Genomic DNA, 23,211 nt, shown 5'->3' on the forward strand with positions numbered 1-23,211 from the left:
ACTTCTTCTTGATATGATGCAGCTTTCAGAGAACAGCTCCGTAGCTCAGTGGTAAAGTCACTGACTGGTAATCAGAGCTTTTGAAAGGCGTGAGTTCACATCCAGTGGGTGTGGTGTTTTTTTTTTTTTTTTTTTTTTTTTTTTATATACCACATAAGCGGCGCCATGTGGTTCCACACGTATCGGCTGTGTTTTTTTTTTTTTATATATATATCACATAAGCAGTGCCATGTGCTGCACCTGGCACTGCTCTTGCTCAAGAGACACTGGCACGTGCACGAACTCTTGCACCAGGTTTGTGCACGCCTGCCTGTCAGTGCGATGTTTCATGCTCTAATTTCGAACCATTTCGTACAGTTTCGCCATTTTCATCCAAACGCTGTCCAAACATCGCACTGTGTGTAATGGCAGCTGAAGTACATGTTTTGCTTTTATCGACAGAAGTGCACAGTGTACGTCAAGGATGTTTCAGACTGATCTGCAGTATATGGATCAGTGATACTCATATTTGTGCCTGATCAAATACATGTCTAGCTCTTCATTTGTTTACTCTACATGTGCCAGCTGTTGTACAACATCTGGGTGCAGGTCCCATTTGTAGCACTGAGTAATCAGTGAATCACTTACCTCAGTTTAGTTCACTGAATGACATCACAAAGTGCAGCACAGCAGTGGAAGAAAACTTGTATCATATTCTGATAGCAATTACTGATTCAATTTTCAAGGTCAAAGATCAAAGTCAGGAAAAATCTTAAAAAAATCTTTAACATTGAAAGAATTTTCAAAAATTCATAACTGTCAAAAAAGATCAAATTACTTTCATATTTGAGAGACTTGTGTAGGATGGTATCCTTTATTGACTGACAAAGTTTGATCCAGATCTGATCCAGATTATAGATCCTGTGGCCATTTAAGTTTAACATTGAAAACCTCATTAATGTATATCACTATCACCTGACATACTTTGATCTGGCTTTGATCCAGATTGTGGATTTTGTGGCCATTTGAAGTTAATATTGAAAAGCCCATTTGGTGTACATTTCGCATTGTATCCTAATCAAAAGTGCCTCAATGACTCTCATTTTTTTGTTATGGATTTACCTCCACCAGAATTGGGTGGAGGTTCCAATTTTATGCCTGTTTGTCTGTCTTCCAGTTATCAATTGGAAACCAATTGCCAAAAAGCAGTGACAAATTGTGCATAGCAGAGAGAACCAACATTATCTGAAAATGAGCTGAAAAAGAATTAAGAAACCAAAAAAGTCGAAAATAAAAAAACCTGACATCACCAAAAAAAACTTTGATTCAAGTGCATCATGAACCAAAGACATACTCCTGGCATTTGATCACATCTAATTTATCTTCTAAATCCTAAATCTTCTAATTTATCTTCTAAATCCACTTCTAACAGCACTTTGACCTTGAAAGTTTTTTTCCAAGATAACAATTTTGTGGAATTGAAAATTGGTGTTGGCAGAGGTTTGCACTCTACGAGCTTGGTGCTCTAGTTTTTTTTTGTTTTTGTTTTGTTTTTTGCACCATATACATTTCTCAGCAACTTATAAAATGCTTAAAATCTAAAAATTCAGTAATCCATTTGGCAAGAAAGAGTGTCTGTCACAGTGCCACAGTGACTCCATATGAGCACACCTTATAATAGAAAATTTGAAATCCAGTTTAGGAACCTCATAAGGAGAGGGTTTTTTTGTTTTTGTGTTTTTGTTTTTTTTACACTCTTTTTCAGCTCTGATATTTAAGTAGGTCTCTAAATTTTTGTGGATTTTTGTTATAGAAAGCTGTATTATGCTGCATTATTACACAGAAAAATAATTTCTAATTGAAAAATCTACCTTTTTTCAGCTTGGATGGTTGTCATCCAGGACCTGGGGTTGTTATGTGGTGTAATGGATGCAGTTATTTACAGCACCAGTGCATGCTTGCATACTTGTATTAACTTGTTTGTAGCAAGGGATTTTTACAACCAGTTGTGCCAGCCAGTCATGCCAGCCAATCCACGCCACCCAAACCACAGATTACTGCCAGACTGTGAACATATTCTAATTTATATTTCACAATCACAACTGGGTGTGATTTGGTTTCCCCTGGTGCGCATGTCCCTGAGAGGAAGAGAAGAGAAGAAAAAAGTAGTAATGATAATTTAGCGGGCAGCACGGTGGCTTAGTGGTTAGCACTGTTGCCTCACAGCAAGAAGGTCGTGGGTTCAATTCCCGTGGCCTTTCTGTGTGGAGTTTGCATGTTCTCCCCGTGTATGCGTGGGTTTCCTCCCGGTGCTCCGGTTTCCTCCCACATCCAAAGACATGCGGGTTAGGTGGATTGGAGTCATTAAAAATTGTCCGAAGGTGTGTGTGTGTGGGTGTGTCTGTGTTTGTTTGTCTGTTTGTGGCCCTGCGACAGACTGGCATCCTGTCCTGGGTGTACCCCGCCTCGCGTTCTGTGACTGCTGGGATAGGCAGCCCCCCGTGACCCTTAATTGGACTAAGCGGTAGAAGATGGATGGATGATAATTAATAGCCAGTTGTATGGGGTTTAGAGAGCCTGTGATATATATATATATGCAAATAACTAAATACTTGTTGGGAATTCTTCTTTGTCACATTTTAGCCCACCCTACCCGCACTCTAAATATTTTCTGAGCAAGCTTACCCATACTCCTCTAACGTACCACTACTTACAGTATCAGATAATACTTCACCTTTAAGGTTTTGGATTAGGATTATAAGAAAAAAACAATTTTCAAATCTTACTTCATTGTGTTGATAGGATACACTTTATGCACAACTTTTCTGTTGAAGAGTTTATTGGACTTTCATTTCTAATTATGTGCTTCACTTGGGACAACAGGATACATTTCCATGGGAACAAAGAGTGAGCTTTGCGAGGAGCATTGCCTCTGGAATGGTGAGTTGGACTCTTGCAAATGCACAACAGTTGGTGTAGTCTTAGTGACTCTAACTTCCAGCTGCAGAAACATGAATAAATCTGCTGCAGAGTGCAGTGTTATTGCAGTGCTGTATCAACCAATAAAAATACTTGAATTACTGATAAATTCAGTGTGTGTGTGTGTGTGTGTGTGTGTGTGTGTGTGTGTGTGTGTGTGTGTGTGTGTGTGTGTGTGTGTGTGTGTGTGTGTGTGTGCGCACGCACGCATGCATGCAGGAGCACACATGAGGCCTCCCCCCCACCTGGATTACTTTTGCTTCTTTATTTCAGGCTTACCTACATTCAATGAGCATCATACACAGAGACCTCAACTCTCACAACTGCTTGGTTAAACTGGTAGGTAAAATTATTGCCTAGTTAAGATAAGCTGACATGTGCAACTGTTATGTAACTGAATTTGGATAACATTTGTTCCCATTACAAAAGTTTGGGTAAGCCATCCATGTCTGTTCAAACAAAGGGGCAAGTTAAATATTGAGTGTTAATGTGTCCATCACCTGACTTGTCTATAGAGAACTGGCTAGAAAGTGATTATTTGTATTAGCAATTTTTATATTTGCTATGTCCAGTTACATAGGGTCTCTAAAAATGGATGGTGTATAAAAGTGGATGTAATTCCTGAACGGTTATTTTATATTTTTGTCAAATCCCTTGAATTAAGGCTGAAAATCTACACATCAGTTTGTGATGGTGTACAGAAAAAGTAATATTTAGAAAATAGTTTTTAAATTCTTTGATATAATTTACATGAATTCAATTTGTTGAAGCATTAAGTGTCATGTTTCAATAACGCAGGACAACACAGTAGTTGTTGCTGACTTTGGACTGTCCAGACTTGTGGTGGAAGAGAAAGTTAAAACTCCACCTGAAAAACCTTCCTGTAAAAAGAGAGTCTTCAGAAGAATCGACCGCAAGAAACGATACACTGTAGTGGGAAACCCTTACTGGATGGCTCCAGAGATGCTAAATGGTGAGTGGGCAGTCACAGGAATATACCTATGTTAGTTGCACATTATCATTTCAGTGGGTCAGTGACCTCCTGTTGATGTTTCAGGTAAACGCTATGATGAGAAGGTGGACATTTTCTCCTTTGGAATTGTGCTTTGTGAGGTAAGGAAACTGTTTCAACCTTGATTTTGACAGCTTGTGAATGTCACTTTGGGGTTTTTTTTGGGTTGGAGGGTGTCATAAAAGCTCCAATAAATAGAAGTAAACATAGGGAATACCTCGGCCAAGACGAAAATCACACTGTTGTGCACAGAAACGGAAAATTTGCTGTATTGTTTCAAGCTGTCAGTCTTGCTTCTCCTAGTTCTCTGTTGAATAAATCAAGTATTTTAAAAATGATACAAAGAAAAAAACACTTCAGCCATTTAAAACTAGGTCTCATTAACAGTGTCATTTTGAAGACGCAAAGTCGCGCTAACTTTACAAAGGCAAAATCTTTTTAAGTGTGTACAGTGCATCTGGAAAGTATTCATAGCACTTCACCTTTTTCCACATTTTGTTATGTTACAGCCTTATTCCTAAATGGAGTAAATCCATTTTTCCCTCCAAATTCTACTCATAACACCCCATAATGATAACATGAAAAAAGTTGGGTTTTTTTCTTCAAATTTATTAAAAATACAAAAATAAAAGTATCAAATGTACGGTGCATCCAGAAAGTATTCACGGCGCTTCAGTTTTTTCACATTTTCTTATGTTACAGCCTTATTCCAAAACAGATGAAATTTAATTTTTTTCCCTAAAAGTTCTACACACAGTACCCCATAATGACAATATCAATCAATCAACTTTTTTCTTGTATAGCGCCAAATCACAACAAACAGTTGCCCCAAGGCGCTCCACATTGCAAGGCAAGGCCATACAATAATTATGAAACACAGTCTACGTCTAAAGCAACATAACCAAGGGATGGTCCAGGGTCACCCGATCCAGCCCTAACTATAAGCCTTAGCGAAAAGGAAAGTTTTAAGCCTAATCTTAAAAGTAGAGAGGGTATCTGTCTCCCTGATCTGAATTGGGAGCTGGTTCCACAGGAGAGGAGCCTGAAAGCTGAAGGCTCTGCCTCCCATTCTACTCTTACAAACCCTAGGAACTACAAGTAAGCCCGCAGTCTGAGAGCGAAGCGCTCTAATGGGGTAATATGGTACTATGAGGTCCCTAAGATAAGATGGGACCTGATTATTCAAAACCTTATAAGTAAGAAGAAGAATTTTAAATTCTATTCTAGCATTAATTAATATAATATAATATAATAAAATATAATAATATAATATAATAAAAGCTTTTTTTTAAGATTTTTGCTAATTTATTAAAATAGAAAAACTAACAAATCGCATGTACGTAAGTATTCACAGTATTTGCCATGAAGCTCAAAATTGAGCTAAGGTGCATCCTGCTTCCACTGATTATACTTGAGATGTTTCTGTAGGTTAATTTGAGTCCACCTGAGGTAAATTCAGTTGACTGGACATGATTTGAAAAGGCACACACCTGTCTACATATAAGGTCCCACAGTTGACAGTGCATGTCAGAGCACAAACCAAGCATGAAGTCAAAGAAATTGTCTGTAGACCTCTGAGACAGGACAATGCACAAATCTGGGGAAGTGTACAGAAGTATTTCTGCTGCTTTGAAGGCCCATTGAGCACAGAGGCCTCCATCATCCGTAAATGGAAGGAGTTCTGATCTACCAGGACTCTTCCTACAGCTGGCCGCCCATCTAAACGGAGCGATGGGGGAGAAGGTCCTTAGTCAGGGAGGTGATCAAGAACCCAGTTGTCACTCTGTCAGAGCTCAAGCAAACCTCTGAGGAGAGAGGAGAACCTTCCAGGATTACAGCCATCTCTGCAGCAATCCACCAATCAGGCCTGTATGGTAGAGTGACCAGACGGAAGACACTCCTTTGGAAAAGGCACATGGCAGCCCGCCTGGAGTTTGCCAAAGGTGCCTGGACTCTTAGACCATGAGTAACAAAGTTCTCTAGTCTGATGAGGCAAAGAATGACTCTTTGGTGTGAATGCCAGACACCATGTTTGGAGGAAACCAGGCACCATCCCTACAGTGAAGCATGGTGGTGGCAGCATCATGCTTTGGGGATATTTTTCAGCAGCAGGAACTGGGAGACTAGTCAGGATTGAGGGAAAGATGAATGCAGCAATGTACAGAGACATCCTGGATGAAAACCTGCTCCAGAGCGCTCTTCAGATTTATGTGATTTCTTAGGTTTTTATTTTATTTTTAATAAATTTGTAAAAAAAAAAAAAAAAAAAGCTTTTTTCATGTTACCATTATGGGTTGTGATTAGAATTTTGAGGGGAAAAATGACTTTACTTGCCAGAGGCACTGTACATATGTCTTCACAGCCTTTGTTTAAAACTTTGTTGATGCACCTTTGTCAGCAATTACAACCTCAAGTCTTCTTGAATATCATGCCACAAAATTGGTGCACATATCTTTGGGCAGTTTTGCCCATTCCTCTGGATGGGGAGTGTCTGTGCACAGCCATTTTCAGATCTCTCCAGAGATGTTCAGTCGGATTCAGGTCTGGACCGAACCACTCAAGGACATTCACAGAGTTGTCCTGAAGTTGTCCTACTGAAAGATGAATTGTCAGCCCATTCTGAGGTCAAGAGCACTCTGGAGCAGGTTTTCATACAGGATGTCTCTGTACATTGCTGTATTCATCTTTCTGCATTAACTGACTGCATTTTTAATTGCAATAATAATAATAAGAAGAAAGAATAAAAATTGCATTCTCATTATGCGGTATTGTGAGTAGAATTTTGAGGGGAAAAAAAATATTTACTCCATTTTCCCTTCGCTCTCTGGATTCTGTGGATGCTTTTAGACAGCAACTAAAGACACATTTTTTAAGCTGGCATTTTAGTTTCATTTACTTGACTTTTTATATTTGTATACATTGTTTTTTTTTATTATTTATATTATGTGAACCACTTTGTGACCTTAGTCTGAGAAAAGTGCTATATAAATAAAACTTACTTATTTATTTTGGAATCAGGCTGTAACACAACAAAATGCAGAAGAAGTGAAGCCCTGTGAATACTTTCCAGATGCACTGTATTCTCTCTGCTTTTCAGCATTTATCTGCTCATTCTCACAACCCCAATAAGGTTGGGACATTGTGTAAAATGTAAATAAAACAGAATATAATGATTTGCAAATCCTCTTCAACCTATATTCAATTGAATACACCACAAAGACAAGCTATTTAATGTTGGAACATTCCACAGGTGAACAGGTTGTAGAGAAGATTGAATCTTCGACTGGACTGGGTTGCTTGACGCGAGGACGTTTCGCTTAAAATCGCAGAAGCTTCCTCAGCTAAAATTCTTGCTCTGGAAGTCTGACTTCTGTCTGACTCTTGTAGAGAAGAACAAAACAGAAGCCAACAAAAGCTGGAGTTTTAAACCTAACCAGACCCCTCCTACTGAGAGGCAGACTGCAGGTGAACAGGTTAATTGGAAACAGGTGAGTGTCATGATTGGGTATAAAAGGAGCATCCCCAAAAGGCTTAGCCGTTCACAAGCAAAGATGGGGTGAGGATCACCACTTTATGAACAGCTGTGTTAAAAAATAGTCCAACAGTTTAAGAACAATGTTTCTCAATGTTCAATTACAAGGAATTTAGGGATTCCATCATCTAGAGGCCATAATATAATCAGAAGATTTAGAGAATCTGGAGAACTTTCTACAACCCCAATTCTAATGAAGTTGGAACGTTGTGTAAAATGTGAATTAAAACAGAATACATCCATCCATCCATTTTCTTCCGCTTATCCTAGGTTGGGTCGCAGGGGCAGCAGCTCAAGCAAAGCCACCCAGACCTTCTGATAGTCCTTTTGATTATATTATGGACTGTAGATGATAGATTCCCTAAATTCCTTGCAACTGAACGTTGAGAAACATTGTTCTTAAACTGTTGGACGATTTTTTTCACGCAGTTGTTCAAAAAGTGGTGATCCTCGCCCCATCTTTGCTTGTGAATGGCTGAGCTTTTTGGGGATGTTCCTTTTAAACCCAATCATGACACTCACCTGTTTCCAATTAGGTGTTCTTTGAGCATTCGTCAACTTTCCCAGTCTTTTGTTGCCCCGTTCCAACTTTTTTGAAATGTGTTGCAGGCATACATTTCAAAATGAGCAAATATTTGCACAAAAACAAAGTTTCGGTTTGAACATTAAATATCTTGTCTTTGTGGTGTATTCAATTGAATATAGGTTGAAGAGGATTTGCAAATCATTGTATTCTGTTTTTATTTACATTTTACACAACGTCCCAACTTCATTGGAATTGGGGTTGTACACATAAGTGGCAAGGCCGAAAACTAACATTGAATGCCCGTGACCTTTGATCCCTCAGGTGGCACTGCATTAAAACCTGACATCATTGTGTAAAGGATCTTACCACATGGTCTCAGGAACACTTCAGAAAACTGTTGTCAGTTAACACAGTTCATCGCTACATCTACAAGTGCAAGTTAAACTCTACCATGCAAAGCGACAGCCATACATCACAACATCTAGAAACGCTGCTGCCTTCTCTGGGTCTGAGCTCATTTGAAATGGACAGGCGCAAAGTGGAAAAGTGTGCTGTGGTCTGATGAGTCCACTTTTCAAATTGTTTTTTTGGAAATCATGGATGTCGTATCCTCTGGACAAAAGCGGAAGAAAACCATCTAGATTGTTACCAGCGCAAAGTTCAAAAGCCAACATCTGTGATGGTATGGGGGTGTGTTAGTGCCCATGGCATGGGCAACTTACACATCTGTGATGGCACCATCAGTGCTGAAAGGTACATCCAAGTTTTGGAGCAACACATGCTGCCATCCAAGAAATGTCTTTTTCAGGGACGTCCCTGCCTATTTTTTTTTTTTTTTCCAATATTTATTTCATTCATTTAAAAGAAAAACAGAAAAGCAGAAATGAATATATTACAAGACATTGAATGAAAAGGACCAGAGAGAAGAACAAGTCTTATATTTTCTGCCCCTTTTTACAATACAATCTTTCAATTTTAAGCATCATTATTTAACAGATTACATTTTAGACTTTGTCACAACCCACTGACTTATTTCATAGTTTTAGCCATTATTTAAAAGATTACATTTTAACGGGTTACATTTAGACTTAAACATTTTATACATTATTAACAGATTACATTTTAGACTTTGTCACAACCCACTGACGTATTTCATAATTTTAGCCATTATTTAAAAGATTACATTTTTAACAGGTTACATTTTAGACTTAAAACATTTTAGACATTATTAACACATTACATTTTAGAATTCATACTTACTTAATCTAGTTTAATAGTTTAATACATTTTTAAATACTTTAAGCGACCTTGATTCTTTGATTTCTTGTTGAGGTTGTTCCCTAATTTACACCATTCACTGCAATACTCTGTTCCTTTACTTTGGTTCTGAATCTTGGTTTTTTAAAGACTTCTATTCCTTTCAAATTATAACTACTTACTCTTTTTTCAAACATATTTTGAATGTTTATTGGTAAGGTATTTTTATTAGCTTGTTGCATTGTTTGTAATATTTTCAATCAACTAAATCATGAATTTAAGTACCCTATACTTAATGAATAATGGATTAGATGGATCTCTAAAATGACTATTGCTAATCATTTTTAAAGCTCTTTTCTGCAGAATAAATAATGGTTGTGTATATGTTTACATGTTGATCCCAGATTTCTACACAATAAGTTAAATATGGGACAATCAATGAATTGTACAATGTTAATAAACCATAACTATTTAACAAAAATTTTACTTTATGCAAAACAGCAATGGCTTTTGATATTTTCCTTTTGTGTAATTTATGTGTGACTTCCATGTAAGATCTCATCAATCATGACTCCTAGAAATTTCTTTTCTTTTACCCATTGTATGTCCATTCCATTGCATTTCAGCAAGGCAATGCCAAGCCACATTCTGCACGTGTTACAACAGCATGGCTTCATAGTAAAAGAGTGCGGGTACTAGACTGGCCTGCCTGCAGTCCATACCTGTCACCCATTGAAAATGTGTGGCACATTATGAAGAGCAAAATACGACAACAGAGACTCTGGACTGTTGAGCAATTGAAGTCGTACATCAAGCAAGAATGGGGAAAGAATTCCACCTACAACAATTAGTGTCCTCAGTTCCCAAATGCTTATTGGGTGTTGTTAGAAGGAAAGGTGATGTGACACAGTGGTAAACATACCACTGTCCCAGCTTTTTTGAAATGTGTTGCAGGTATCCATTTCAAAATGAGCAAATATTTGCACAAAAACAATAAAGTTTCCAATTAACCTGTTCACCTGTGGAATGTTCCAACATTAAATATCTTGTCTTTGTGGTGTATTCAATTTAATATAGGTTGAAGAGGATTTGCAAATCATTGTATTCTGTTTTTATTTACATTTTACACAACGTCCCAACTTCATTGGAATTGGGGTTGTATGTGCAGATATTGCAGATGCATATTGGATCTGCTGTGGAGACTCGGAGGAAGAAGAAGTCGAAAGAATTTAATAACAGCGTTCATAAACATGTTGCAGCACAGGACATTGTGATCAGCTAGTAATGTTAATGTGCACACAAAATGCAGAATGCAAGCAAGACTGTCACTGATTGCAGCAGTGAAATGTAATTTGGGTGCAGCACCTCCATTCAGTTCAGACATGCTTCTTTTTTCCACTGCTCACTTATGTTGGTGATCTGTTTTACTGCTCCCACGCTATCACTTAACATATACAATCAGCAAGCTGGATAGAGGTGGGGGAGTTATTGTCCCACATTACACAGGGCCAGCACTTTCCCGAGTAGTACAAACAAATTTCATTTTACTGAGGTAAAATGTCTAAATGTACTCATTTGTTTGAACAGTGGGTTGACTCTGAGCTCCGTACACATGTTCCAGCTCGTCACTCTGTCTCATGAGTGTAGCTACCCTGCAAAGCAAACTCAGTTTTAAGCCCCAGTCACACGGCACTAACGAAGGACAACAAAGCCCAAACAAAACAAGAAATCTGGACTTTTGTTGACATTCGGATGCATCGTTTAACCGTTGTCCAGCTTCGTTCCTGCAGCTGGCGTTTTGTCAGACTTTTCTAACTGTTAAAAATGTGAACGAATCCTGACAACAACCTCAATTCTGTCTTGCGGTTCCTCATCGTTCGCGTAGCCGTAATGTCAGTGTTCCATTTGACTGTCCAACCTCCAAAATCCAACGTTTTGCACGAGGGTTGACGATGTCTGAACGGATCAGTAACTAAAGCTCCTACGAGCTGAACGTAATCCTTGTATCACTGATGTCTCATCCATGTGTGGGACGAAAGCAACGTTGTCACACAGAAACAATAGCAGTGAGAACGTTTTATCAACTACTTTAACTATTCAAACACATTCCAGCTGTTTGTGGCTGGCCTGCATGTGCACACAAGTTGTTGTGAAGACAAACATCTCTCACATGTTGTCAAGGCAACCAAATCCCACAACTGCAAGTGCTGCAGACATGAGGACAGGGCTGACTGTGCTCGGTCTCACACCCGCTGTTGTCACATCATCGTGAATGTTTCATTTTGATTTTGTTTAAAGTGTCGAGGTCCTTTTTGCGCTCTTGATTTGCAGAGTTTTGGTGATGGGGAAGGTGCAGGATCATTCGTCCACCTTTCGCAGACAATTTGACGTTTTGACTTTTATTCTTGTTCAGCTATGGCTGTGTGCCATGTGACCAGGCCCTTAGTGTGTATCAGTGCCATTTTGTCACTTATCGAGAAGTACATTATTATAAATTAAGGCTGTGAGATTAATCGACTGATGAACTGACCTTGCAACACTTTTGATATGGCTGATCTTGCTGCCTCCTGTCAATCTCATGCTGTTTTCAGTATAATTTCAAAAATTCCCTTGGCTCAGTTGATACACAAATTAGCATGACAATCACACATGCATTTTTTATTTGAGTAACACTTTCTACTTATAGTCTGTATTTGGGCACCTGACTGTTATGTACCTATTCATACTTTTTGGTGTGATTCAGATCATCGGAAAGTCTATGCAGATCCCGAGTGCCTCCCCAGGTCCCTGGACTTTGGTTTAATGTGGCCAAATTCATAGAAAAGTTCCTCCCACAAGACTGTCCACCAGCATTTTTTCCACTGGCTGTGGCCTGTGTGACCTCATTCCAGACAACCGGTGAGCACCTAGTGGTAGTGTAACATGTAAAAATCTGATATTTTTTCATTGTTGGATGCTAGTTGATATTACGAACCAAGGTCATATGTGTGTATTTTAACCAAAAGAGTGAGGCGGCATCTTACCATTTCTTTTATAGTAAGTCAGACCAGTGAGGAAAACTGCGTCTTAAGCCCCTTTCACATTGGGCGCAAACACAGAGCTGCGTATTACAGCATTGTGTTTCGTTTAAGTACCCCCGAAATGCATGGGTACTCAGCCTTTTTCCGTGTTGTTGCATTCGTAGATCTGCTTGCAGCTGCGTGTTTGCTTTTTAATGTGTGCGCACAGTCGCGTGTAGCCCTTGCCGCTATTTCAAACCAATTCAACTCTTTTTCAGTTCACTCCTGTCGGCTGTGCAGAACACATCACTGTGCTTGGAAAACAGTGGACTGTATCATGATGATTTTACTGTTGCATACTGCCACGTATGTAGCCATAGCTGCTACTTTCTGCCTCTATGGAAGTGCGCTCAGTTCTCTGCTGCACGGTGTGGTGCATGTCAGAAACAGAGTAATTTAGCATTATTGTATTTATTTATTATTTGTCTTGGTGGATCATTTTTCATTGTGTACAGATGTTGCTGAGTCTGGCTATGGTAAAGGCTGCCATGAATGAAACGCTGTGACTCTTTAAACTTTTAAAGCTCCAGTTGCTCTGATCAGGTCCACTGAGTTGATCAAACCTGATCAATCAAGTCGTCTGATGATCGCACCGACATGCAGCAACAGTCACAGCGCTTATTCAGGTTTGATCAGACCTGAGAAAGAGACAGAGACAAAGAGAGAGACAGAGATGGAGAAAGAAAGAGAGAGCAACCAACCTGCTGTTTCTGTTTCTGGATTTATGAGTTGAGGTTTGATTACCTGTTCTGAGCACACCAAAGGCGCTGTGGGCTGTGTGATCGTTGCCCTCCAGCTGATTCACTCTGGAGGGCAGCACTCAGTTTTTGGATGTGTGCAGGAGCGTTGTGCTGCACAGACCTGCTTAAAACTAGTTTTTTGTGTTCAGTGCTCTATGCCAAAAAAAATTTAACATGTTTAAATTCTTCATCCTACGCAAGTAGCCCTCAACATACTGCTGCGTAGGGATCAAAAACTCAGCATAGAGCTGCTAAAGTGGGTGTAGAACTGCTCAACTCAGTGTAGATGGTATGCCACAACACGCAGCTCTACGTTTGCGCCATTATGAAAGGGGCTTAGCTTAAGGTGCTGTGTCAGTTTGAGTCTGCAGGGGCACACCTCCTCTGCCAGACTGCTTGCTCGTGTTTTCTGTCAGCTTTGTCATTCTTGTTTAATCTCCAGTCATCTGTGTGTTTCTTGTCCTCAGGCCACCTTTTGAGAAGCTGGAGGACTGGTTTGATGCTCTGTCCTTCAACCAGGAGCTGGGGATCCCCCTGCCAACTGAACTGGATGAATTTCATCACAATCTGTATAAACATCACTGGCCCAAAGATGTCTCCACAACCCAGAGCGCAGACAAGCCGCCGACCCTGGCAGCCCCCTGTTTGGACAGTTCCAGTGTGACAGATAATGGCACTTAGCGCTCCTGGCTGTTTGGTCCTTAACGCAACATTTTCACCCCTGCTGCACTAAACCAATCCTTAAAACATGACCCAGACATGTTAGACAGCTGGACCAGAGTCCTTGTGTGGAACCCATTAACTGTAAAGTGAACACTAAGGGTGGAGGAGGGGCACATCATGTCAGTGTTGGCTCTGGGAAGAAAAATAAAATACAAGATGTGCAGGGTTTTGACAAAGTTTACAGCCCTTTAAAGTTGATCTGTACCTTTCTGTGGTCTTACTTCTGACAAAGAGGAGCATCTTAATATGTGATGAGTGACATGTGAAAGTCCTTTTTCCTTTTTGTTGTGTGGGTTTTTTTTTTAATGGGGGAGCTCCTAAGTTGGTTGTTTGCTATGTAAGGAATGCACAGAAACCTAAAGAAACTGTTTCATCACACCAAGATATGGCAGAATGTGATATTTAATTTGAGCACCAGTCTTTTTTGTTGTTAAGGGTGGTCATTTTTGGTATGATTTTGAATGAAGTGTTGCATAAACACAAGTTACCACTGACATTTTGCTAACAGTTGGTTAAAGTAGCAGTCAGGTAATGATCATGCTTTTTTGGGGGGGGGGGGGGTTCCTATGCCATTCTGGACTTTGAGCCACCTTTTTCCATGCATTGTCGTAAGTATGTAAGACTTTACCATAACATTGCCTTGTACAGAACTGGAATAGTTAGGAAACACCTGTGTATGTGTACATATCTCCTCAATGATTTGCTGTCAGGGAAATTAAGAGTTGTAGATTTTGACATTACTTTAATAATCAAAGCATTAGGGTTTTTGTTAGTATTATGTAAGGTACTGACTGTCAGTTGTAACCACTTTTTATTAATTGTAGTTTTTCTTAAATAAATCTGACGGCACAGTTTTGCTTTCTTCAGTGTTGCATGATTGTGTTTAACTCCTCCTGCATGGATCTGCATGCTGATTTGGTTCAAGTTTTACACCCAAAGTCCTGACACAACTCTACATGTACAAGAATGACGTTTGACTCGAGACAGAACTATATTTCTGTCTTTATGGGTTTGACAGGGTTTTTGAACCAAGGACCTTCTGTTTGTGAGGCAAGAGCTAAATAAAGACGGGAATATTTTGGAGCTGCTGACAGAAATCAGTATTACATAACATATTGGGGCAGACAAATGCGTTGTAGAAAGCAGTAAAATATTTTCAAGTAAATGAGGAAAATCTATATGTGTGTCTGTGGAAATAAAATTGACATGATAGGTTAGGCTTCATTTTAGTGGGGAAATTATTAATTCATGGTTTTGGTGCCAAAGTTCATCCCATCAGAACTAAGGTGGATTTTAAATATACAATCAATCAATTTTTTTATATACACACCCTATTGCTAATTAACCTACTTTTCAGTTGCCAGTTAGAATTAGATCTATCTCACCCTCAAAAGTTAAGCATTTTTGTTTCATTAAAGGTATTTTCATTAACTTAACTGGTAGTTACATTTTTTTTTTACTTTTTTAATGTGCACTTTTGAACATTTTTCTGGTGAACTAAAAGTGACTAACATGTGCACTTTTTCTTCTATTTTTGACTGTGGTGTTAATGACAACACCTTAAATTGCCTGAAACTCATGTAGTATTTGTGACCAAATGCACCGATGATCTCTTCAAAATAAAAAGCTAAGAACAAATAGTCATTGTCACAGGTACCAACAGAAAAGGTTTTCCAACAGCTCTGACAATGTACTTGACAAATGCCAACAGAGGGCAGCAGTCTACAACAGATTTATCAAGATGAGAAAAATAAATTTAACATCTATAAAAATGCTTCTACAAAAAGTGTTTTATTTCAGTCTTAGCAGCAACAATCTGCTAATCATACAAATATTCAAACAAGTGATGGACACAGCTTATACAAAGAAAAAAATAAGCACAGTCTCAAAATAACGACAGTAAGATTACATGGAACAAGAAACAATGTTGCATTCAGCTACAATTTTTTCAAAGACATCTATATTCAGACATATCTTTGACACCACAAGCAAATACAGCAGGTAACTGCATGCGTTCATGTTTGTACAAGATTAAACTTTGGACTGTTTCTAATCCGGTTTTCATTTAAGGAGTTATAAGTATGTAGCTCAAATGTGTGGATGTAATCGAGGCACCCAAGTGTGTCAGTGTTTCAAAACGCAGTTGTGCAAAAGCAGACCTCAGGCCTGTCCTGCTTTCTGACCCGTGTTGTGGCAGTGCTTTTTTGTCCTGAGGACTAACCATCTCTGCTTCCTGAGAGCACTCTGTGTTCCTGTCACTCCTTAACCTGTGGAAGAAAAGCGCCCACCAACGCACTCGATGATTGCATTGGCCTGTTGACGATTAAATGAAAAATTGAATTGGCTGCATTCTGAAGAATCATACTACGGCAGTTTCGGAGGCGTTCCCTCCTCTTTAGTGGGCCTGATTTACTTCATCTTCCTTCATCCTGTGGCAGAGGAGACTTTTGTGGTCACAGTAGTCTTGATTATGATGTGTGCATCTCGTCTGTTTTACTCGGCCCAGCCTCTGAGTACAAGTGGAACTATTCTGTATATAACCCACACCTTCTGTGAATCAAACCAAAAACAAAACAGCCAAAAGGTTCTGACTTTTTCCTTTTACCAAACACATCTGCCGACCAAGAACTACTTTTGTTGCGTTTATAAATTCTCGTACTGCTATGACATAGTACATCCACATGTTCAGCTTATCAAATAAGGATGTTAAAAACCATTGTATCAACCTTCAACCAATGGTTTCCAGTTGTAATGAACACCCTCACCCATATCTGCTGTGTGTGACATGTAAAACCATAGATGTGTAAAGCAAAGGGGACGTAAAGAACACTGCTCAGCTTACACCTTTTAAAACAAAGGCTATTCAAGGAGCTGGAAAGAAGACTGGAATGCTTTGGTCCAATTACAGATAATCCTTGTCTTGAAGCAGCTGCACGACTTCTCATGCTCCTGGAGTTCCGGCCTGTTGGCCCATGAGGGGGTCCGCACCCTCTGCTCCCTCCTGCACAGGGGATGCTTCTTCCTCAGCTGTGATTACGATGGTGTTCTCGTCGACCAGCTCGCAGGTGGGGTTGGAGAAAGCAGACATCGGCAGGGTGATTCTCTGCATCTCCCGCTCATACACCATCTGCTCATGCTGCTTTTTTAAGTCTCGGCCCCTAAATATAAATGGCTGCATTATTCACATGCGCACTTACTCATCTGAAGCCCTCAAAATAAATCATACATCATAATTCCATTACAGTGCTGAGGTTATTGTTAGGTCTGTTCCGCAACCTACAAACCAGTTTCAAGTCATATTCCCTCTGCCAAGAGGGTTTAGTTTTTATTAGCCAGCAGAATGTCAAAAGGACAAATTTGAATGACATTTTGGTGGAGAGGTGCAGCTTTTATCAAGGCCTGATTCTGTCTCAACACTGATCCGGATCTTGCCTTTGATCTTATTTGAACTTTGATACAGATCTTGCCTTTGATCTATAATCCTGGCTCCCTTGCCCTTGATGAAAGGGTGCATCCTGCCTTTGATCCCTGATACTTCATCTTTATTCCTGAGAATCTGTATTCAAGATTGCTTATTAATTCAGAAATCATACCTCAAAATGACAAACAGATTTCACTGAAATTTGGGAGTTGAGTACATCTTGAATCAAGGAACAGCTGATTAAATTTGTGTGCAGACCCACATCAAGAGCTCAATCTTTACATCTTGCAAACTTTGATCCTGGGACTTTGTTTTGATCTTGTATTTTGATCAGTCTTTTTAGGTTTCCAAAACCTGAGAGACCACACACGTGAAGATAAAAAAAATCATGGATCTAACAGGTTTGGTCGTACAGTGTGTGGTGTGCAGCCACACGGTAAGAACAACACCACCACACACGAACAGATTTCACACACGAACATTTACAGTTCAGACAGGAAATCTCGCAAAATCTCGAGAGATTAAACGTGACTTCAGAGTAAACAAACGGAGGTACTTTGTGGACTATTTAAAACAGAGGGAAAAAACGATACAAAAAGAAAAAGAAAAGGTGCTCTTTAAGAGTGGAGACAGCGCGACCACTTTCTGGTAAGTCAGAACAGCTGTTTTGATTTTATTTTCTGCTCCGTCACCTCGCTTTCTAATTGGCTGAACGTCACATTCAGCAGGCTGCGTACTCGTTTGTGGTTGGAGAACACAACACCCTGCGATATCGGGCCCAAAAAATCCCACATGTTGAATATCCCCGATTTGCAATCGGAGCGCTCCTTTAGCGTCATCACAATTGTGGGGGCGTCCTTAAGATTATCGGAAGGGGAAGATCGGGTCCGATATCGGCCTAATTATCCTGCCGTGTGAACCCAGCCTTAGATCGTGTAATCAGAATTGCTGATTGGTGCAGCAATCAAAGGACAGTATCTACTGCTTAGGGCCCTGTCCCACTGGCATTTAGGAGGATTTGCGTATGAAATGAGGAGACAAAAGCTGAGAGTCCGCAACAAAGGTGGGCAGAAATGACAAATGTCCCGGGGTGGATCAGCGCATACATGAGGAAGAAAAGCGGATATAACAGGGAACAGAAGCGAAGGCGACCGCGGAGGCGCCCACAAGAGGGGCACAGCGGCTGTGATGCACTCGCTCCATCCGTGCCCACTCTGTCTGCATGCGCGACATACCATTTGCGACCGTGATGTGGCCGTGCTGTGCACGCGTCATATCTGTTTTGCACGCTGTCCCGGTCCGCCGCGCCAACCCGTCGGTTGCGGATATCAGCGGATGACAGGGGATATGCAGCAAGTTGGTTGTGTATGTCCTGCGTATGTCTTCAGTATGTGTTCAGGCAGTGATGCGGATCTCATCCGCAGCAGGATTTTTGAGCCGCTCAAAAATCCTGGCTGCGGACATGCGTGCCTCTGCGGATGATCACGGACGTGTTCGGATGGCAGCCAACTCATACAGGAATGTTACACAGTTACTGCGGTTGTTTGGCGGATGTGGGCCACTTTTGTGCGCATTCCATCCGCAAATCCTCCTAAACACCAGTGGGACAGAGCCCTTAATCCCAATTCCTTGGATCAAATTAAGAGAGAAATGGTGAAGACAACATTACCTTCTGACAAGGTTCAAAGCAGAATGTTGGAGATCAAAGGAATAACCATCACATGAGGAAAAATGATCCATGATGATCCAGAATTAATTTACTTCCAATACATTCTTTAAAAGCTCAGCCATACTTGCACCTGTGTGGCTGTCATTCACCAATTCTGAATTCTAGAACCTACAAGGGCTGTTGTCATCCCCATACCACCTTCTCAAACTGCCTGTGTAAGTGTGGCTTCAGACTGATGCGGGTTTGAAAGATGATCACTCCAGCAACAAAAGGTCAGGACCTGTATCCACAAAGCAACTCAAAGCCCTCTCAAAGAGCTCCCAACTTAGCCTAAAAATTCTTGGCAAGGAATCTTAGCCTGAGAGAGATCCAAGAGATGTCTGAGAGCAACTCTGAGCAAAGAGGGGACAGAAACTTCTATCTTTGTGAGGAGGTGGGGTTGACCCTGTTGCTAGGTATGACACAGTTCTAAGAGCTGTGACTGGTTGTCTCAAAAAGGGAAGAAGAAACAAACAAATAAACAAAAATGGACAGTGAAATCAACTGATCATATAACCTGAACTGTCTTTAAAAAATGTGTAACTGTGAAAATAATTTAATGTAATGAAATTCAGCAAAACTAAATTAATTGTTATACAGCTTGAAAATGTTTGAACGTACCTCAATCACATGCCGATTATCTATATATTAAAAGTGTGCATTTAGTAATTTCAATGCAAGTACATAATATTTATATATAATACATGCATGACACAATGGTCCATTTAAAAATCAAATGACAAAATAGAAGTGACAATAAAATAAAACAACAATATTAATAATAATAATAAAAATAATGATAATATTAATAGTTAATCAGTGAAATCTCCTGCTGGAATCAGTGGCTGCAAATAAAACCTGCACCCTTTTGTCCCTTTCTGGAATGTCTTTGGACACCACTGATTTAGTTTGTTTTTTTTAGATTTTGACATTAAAAACTGATCTGTTGCACATAGTTTAAAAAAAAAAAAAAGGATTTCTCTGTTTCTTTATGCATGCAGCAAAGCTGCAGCTTCACCGCACAGAGTGTCTCCTTCAGTTTTTACCAAGAGTGAGGCTGTAACGAAGCCATATGGCAAATGTACTTACATAAAAAAATTACTGGTTCAAAAGTATGATGCAATGCTTAAACAGCCTCGGCCATATGAGCATGTACCTTTTAACAGCATCTGCACGAGGGTGCATGTGCGCATGCATGAGCTTTTGAAAAGAGCGGAAATGACTGAACGTGCGTGATGCACATGAGATGTCTTGTAAATCACTCCAGAGATGTTATCGGATTACAAAACCAGTATTTACAGTTTTAAAAGTGTTTATTATCACTAGCTTTTACATAATATATGAGAAAGGTGTTATTTACACAGAAACGCAGCGGATTTCAGAGCGGATTGCGCCACATTGAATTAGCAGCCAGAGAGAGACCAGCCGGTGACGTCACATTGCCTCTCTAGTCTGACTGGCTGTCACCCCCCAGAAAAAGCAGATTTGCATGATTCATAGTATAAAAATAGGAAACAAAATGTGACCTTTTAATCTCTTAAAATAGGTCAAGGTTAGCCATCTTCAAACTTGTCCAAGGTCTGTGTCCCAACAATATTCCCTGTGAATTTGAAGACTGGCAGTAATAGGACTGGACTTATGTTGAGCACAGAAATAATTTACAATAACCCAAATTTTAATGGCCATGGGTAAAAATGGCTTGAGCAAAAGAACACCCACAGACATACAAATGAAAAGAAAGACATTCTGCGGCTCTTCAGTGACATGATGCATACAACTCTAATAAATGTCAGTCACTGGCGTTTTTTAATGTCCTCTGTTGTGATGCATCAAGTTGTTAGCTTTGATGTTGGAACTTTGTTTGTAGCCTAGGCAGTAACTGTTTAAAAGGTTAGAAGCTCCCCTCTGATGCTGGCCTGGCACTGGGACTGAATAAAGAGCCGATAATGGCACAGAGAATAATCTATCTGACTCAGCGTGCTGCTGCTCATTGTTAATGATGACTTCCTGAAGTAGATAAAGACCGCACTAATCAGATGTGAGAGCCAGGCATAATGTCAGTGAATATGTGCGATAACATATGCTCTACTCGACATTCTGCAAGTTCATACATTAAAAAAAAGCAATATTTTACACTGGAGGTTTTTGATTCCTCTTATTTTCTTGTCCATGTTTAATTCTGGTTGTTTGACAACAATGTCTCAAAGGTGCTTCGTAAATGTGTGTAAAACAAAAGCATCATTCTTCAGAAAGTTTAGAGATAAAACTATATTCAATCAAAAATGTGAAACCAATGACCCTTTTTTTTATCATGCTCTTCTATTAAACTTATTAATGAATTGAAAGTTATCCCTTCTGGATAGCACATAGTTTGTTTGTTACTGACCTCTTATAGAAGTAGCCGATTGTGATACCGACTCCCAGGATGATTATAACAGCTATCATGAAACTGCAATCAGTAACCTGCAAAAGAAAGCAAACACAAAGTTAAAACTTATAAGATCATATTCTACAGCCAAAGACTTAGTTTCCCAAATATCCCTTCAGGAAAACGTACCGACAATGCCGAGGTCCTTTTGCTTTGGGTGGTGGTGCACTCGCTGACTGATTCCCAGAACAGGCTGGAGCACACATGAGGCCTCCCCCCCACCTGGATTACTTTTGCTTCTTTATTTCAGGCTTACCTACATTCAATGAGCATCATACACAGAGACCTCAACTCTCACAACTGCTTGGTTAAACTGGTAGGTAAAATTATTGCCTAGTTAAGATAAGCTGACATGTGCAACTGTTATGTAACTGAATTTGGATAACATTTGTTCCCATTACAAAAGTTTGGGTAAGCCATCCATGTCTGTTCAAACAAAGGGGCAAGTTAAATATTGAGTGTTAATGTGTCCATCACCTGACTTGTCTATAGAGAACTGGCTAGAAAGTGATTATTTGTATTAGCAATTTTATATTTGCTATGTCCAGTTACATAGGGTCTCTAAAAATGGATGGTGTATAAAAGTGGATGTAATTCCTGAACGGTTATTTTATATTTTTGTCAAATCCCTTGAATTAAGGCTGAAAATCTACATATCAGTTTGTGATGGTGTACAGAAAAGTAATATTTAGAAAATAGTTTTTAAATTCTTTGATATAATTTACATGAATTCAATTTGTTGAAGCATTAAGTGTCATGTTTCAATAACGCAGGACAACACAGTAGTTGTTGCTGACTTTGGACTGTCCAGACTTGTGGTGGAAGAGAAAGTTAAAACTCCACCTGAAAAACCTTCCTGTAAAAAGAGAGTCTTCAGAAGAATCGACCGCAAGAAACGATACACTGTAGTGGGAAACCCTTACTGGATGGCTCCAGAGATGCTAAATGGTGAGTGGGCAGTCACAGGAATATACCTATGTTAGTTGCACATTATCATTTCAGTGGGTCAGTGACCTCCTGTTGATGTTTCAGGTAAACGCTATGATGAGAAGGTGGACATTTTCTCCTTTGGAATTGTGCTTTGTGAGGTAAGGAAACTGTTTCAACCTTGATTTTGACAGCTTGTGAATGTCACTTTGGGGTTTTTTTTGGGTTGGAGGGTGTCATAAAAGCTCCAATAAATAGAAGTAAACATAGGGAATACCTCGGCCAAGACGAAAATCACACTGTTGTGCACAGAAACGGAAAATTTGCTGTATTGTTTCAAGCTGTCAGTCTTGCTTCTCCTAGTTCTCTGTTGAATAAATCAAGTATTTTAAAAATGATACAAAGAAAAAAACACTTCAGCCATTTAAAACTAGGTCTCATTAACAGTGTCATTTTGAAGACGCAAAGTCGCGCTAACTTTACAAAGGCAAAATCTTTTAAGTGTGTACAGTGCATCTGGAAAGTATTCATAGCACTTCACCTTTTTCCACATTTGTTATGTTACAGCCTTATTCCTAAATGGAGTAAATCCATTTTTCCCTCCAAATTCTACTCATAACACCCCATAATGATAACATGAAAAAAGTTGGGTTTTTTTCTTCAAATTTATTAAAAATACAAAATAAAAGTATCAAATGTACGGTGCATCCAGAAAGTATTCACGGCGCTTCAGTTTTTTCACATTTTCTTATGTTACAGCCTTATTCCAAAACAGATGAAATTTAATTTTTTTCCCTAAAAGTTCTACACACAGTACCCCATAATGACAATATCAATCAATCAACTTTTTCTTGTATAGCGCCAAATCAAACAAACAGTTGCCCCAAGGCGCTCCACATTGCAAGGCAAGGCCATACAAT

General features: G+C 39.6%; 2 protein-coding genes across 2 annotated transcripts in view; one reads left to right on the plus strand and one right to left on the minus strand.

The window, feature by feature from the left end:
• limk2 (LIM domain kinase 2) overlaps window positions 1–23,211 on the plus strand; it is an 82,774-nt gene that overhangs the window by 49,734 nt on the left and 9,829 nt on the right. The window contains 4 exon segments of the mRNA XM_034170289.1: window positions 2,863–2,919; window positions 3,232–3,297; window positions 3,757–3,931; window positions 4,016–4,071. Of these exon segments, the coding sequence (XP_034026180.1) occupies window positions 2,863–2,919; window positions 3,232–3,297; window positions 3,757–3,931; window positions 4,016–4,071 (354 nt within the window).
• The window catches only part of pik3ip1 (phosphoinositide-3-kinase interacting protein 1), a 33,657-nt gene continuing 26,027 nt past the window's right edge, over window positions 15,582–23,211 (minus strand). Inside the window, exon 6 of the mRNA XM_034170287.1 lies at window positions 15,582–16,965. Coding sequence (XP_034026178.1) covers window positions 16,749–16,965 — 217 coding nt within the window. The 3' untranslated portion in view covers window positions 15,582–16,748. The remainder of the gene's footprint in view (window positions 16,966–23,211) is intronic.

Source organism: Thalassophryne amazonica, chromosome 5 (genome assembly GCF_902500255.1).
Source record: "Thalassophryne amazonica chromosome 5, fThaAma1.1, whole genome shotgun sequence".
Classification (NCBI taxonomy): Eukaryota; Metazoa; Chordata; class Actinopteri; order Batrachoidiformes; family Batrachoididae; genus Thalassophryne; species Thalassophryne amazonica.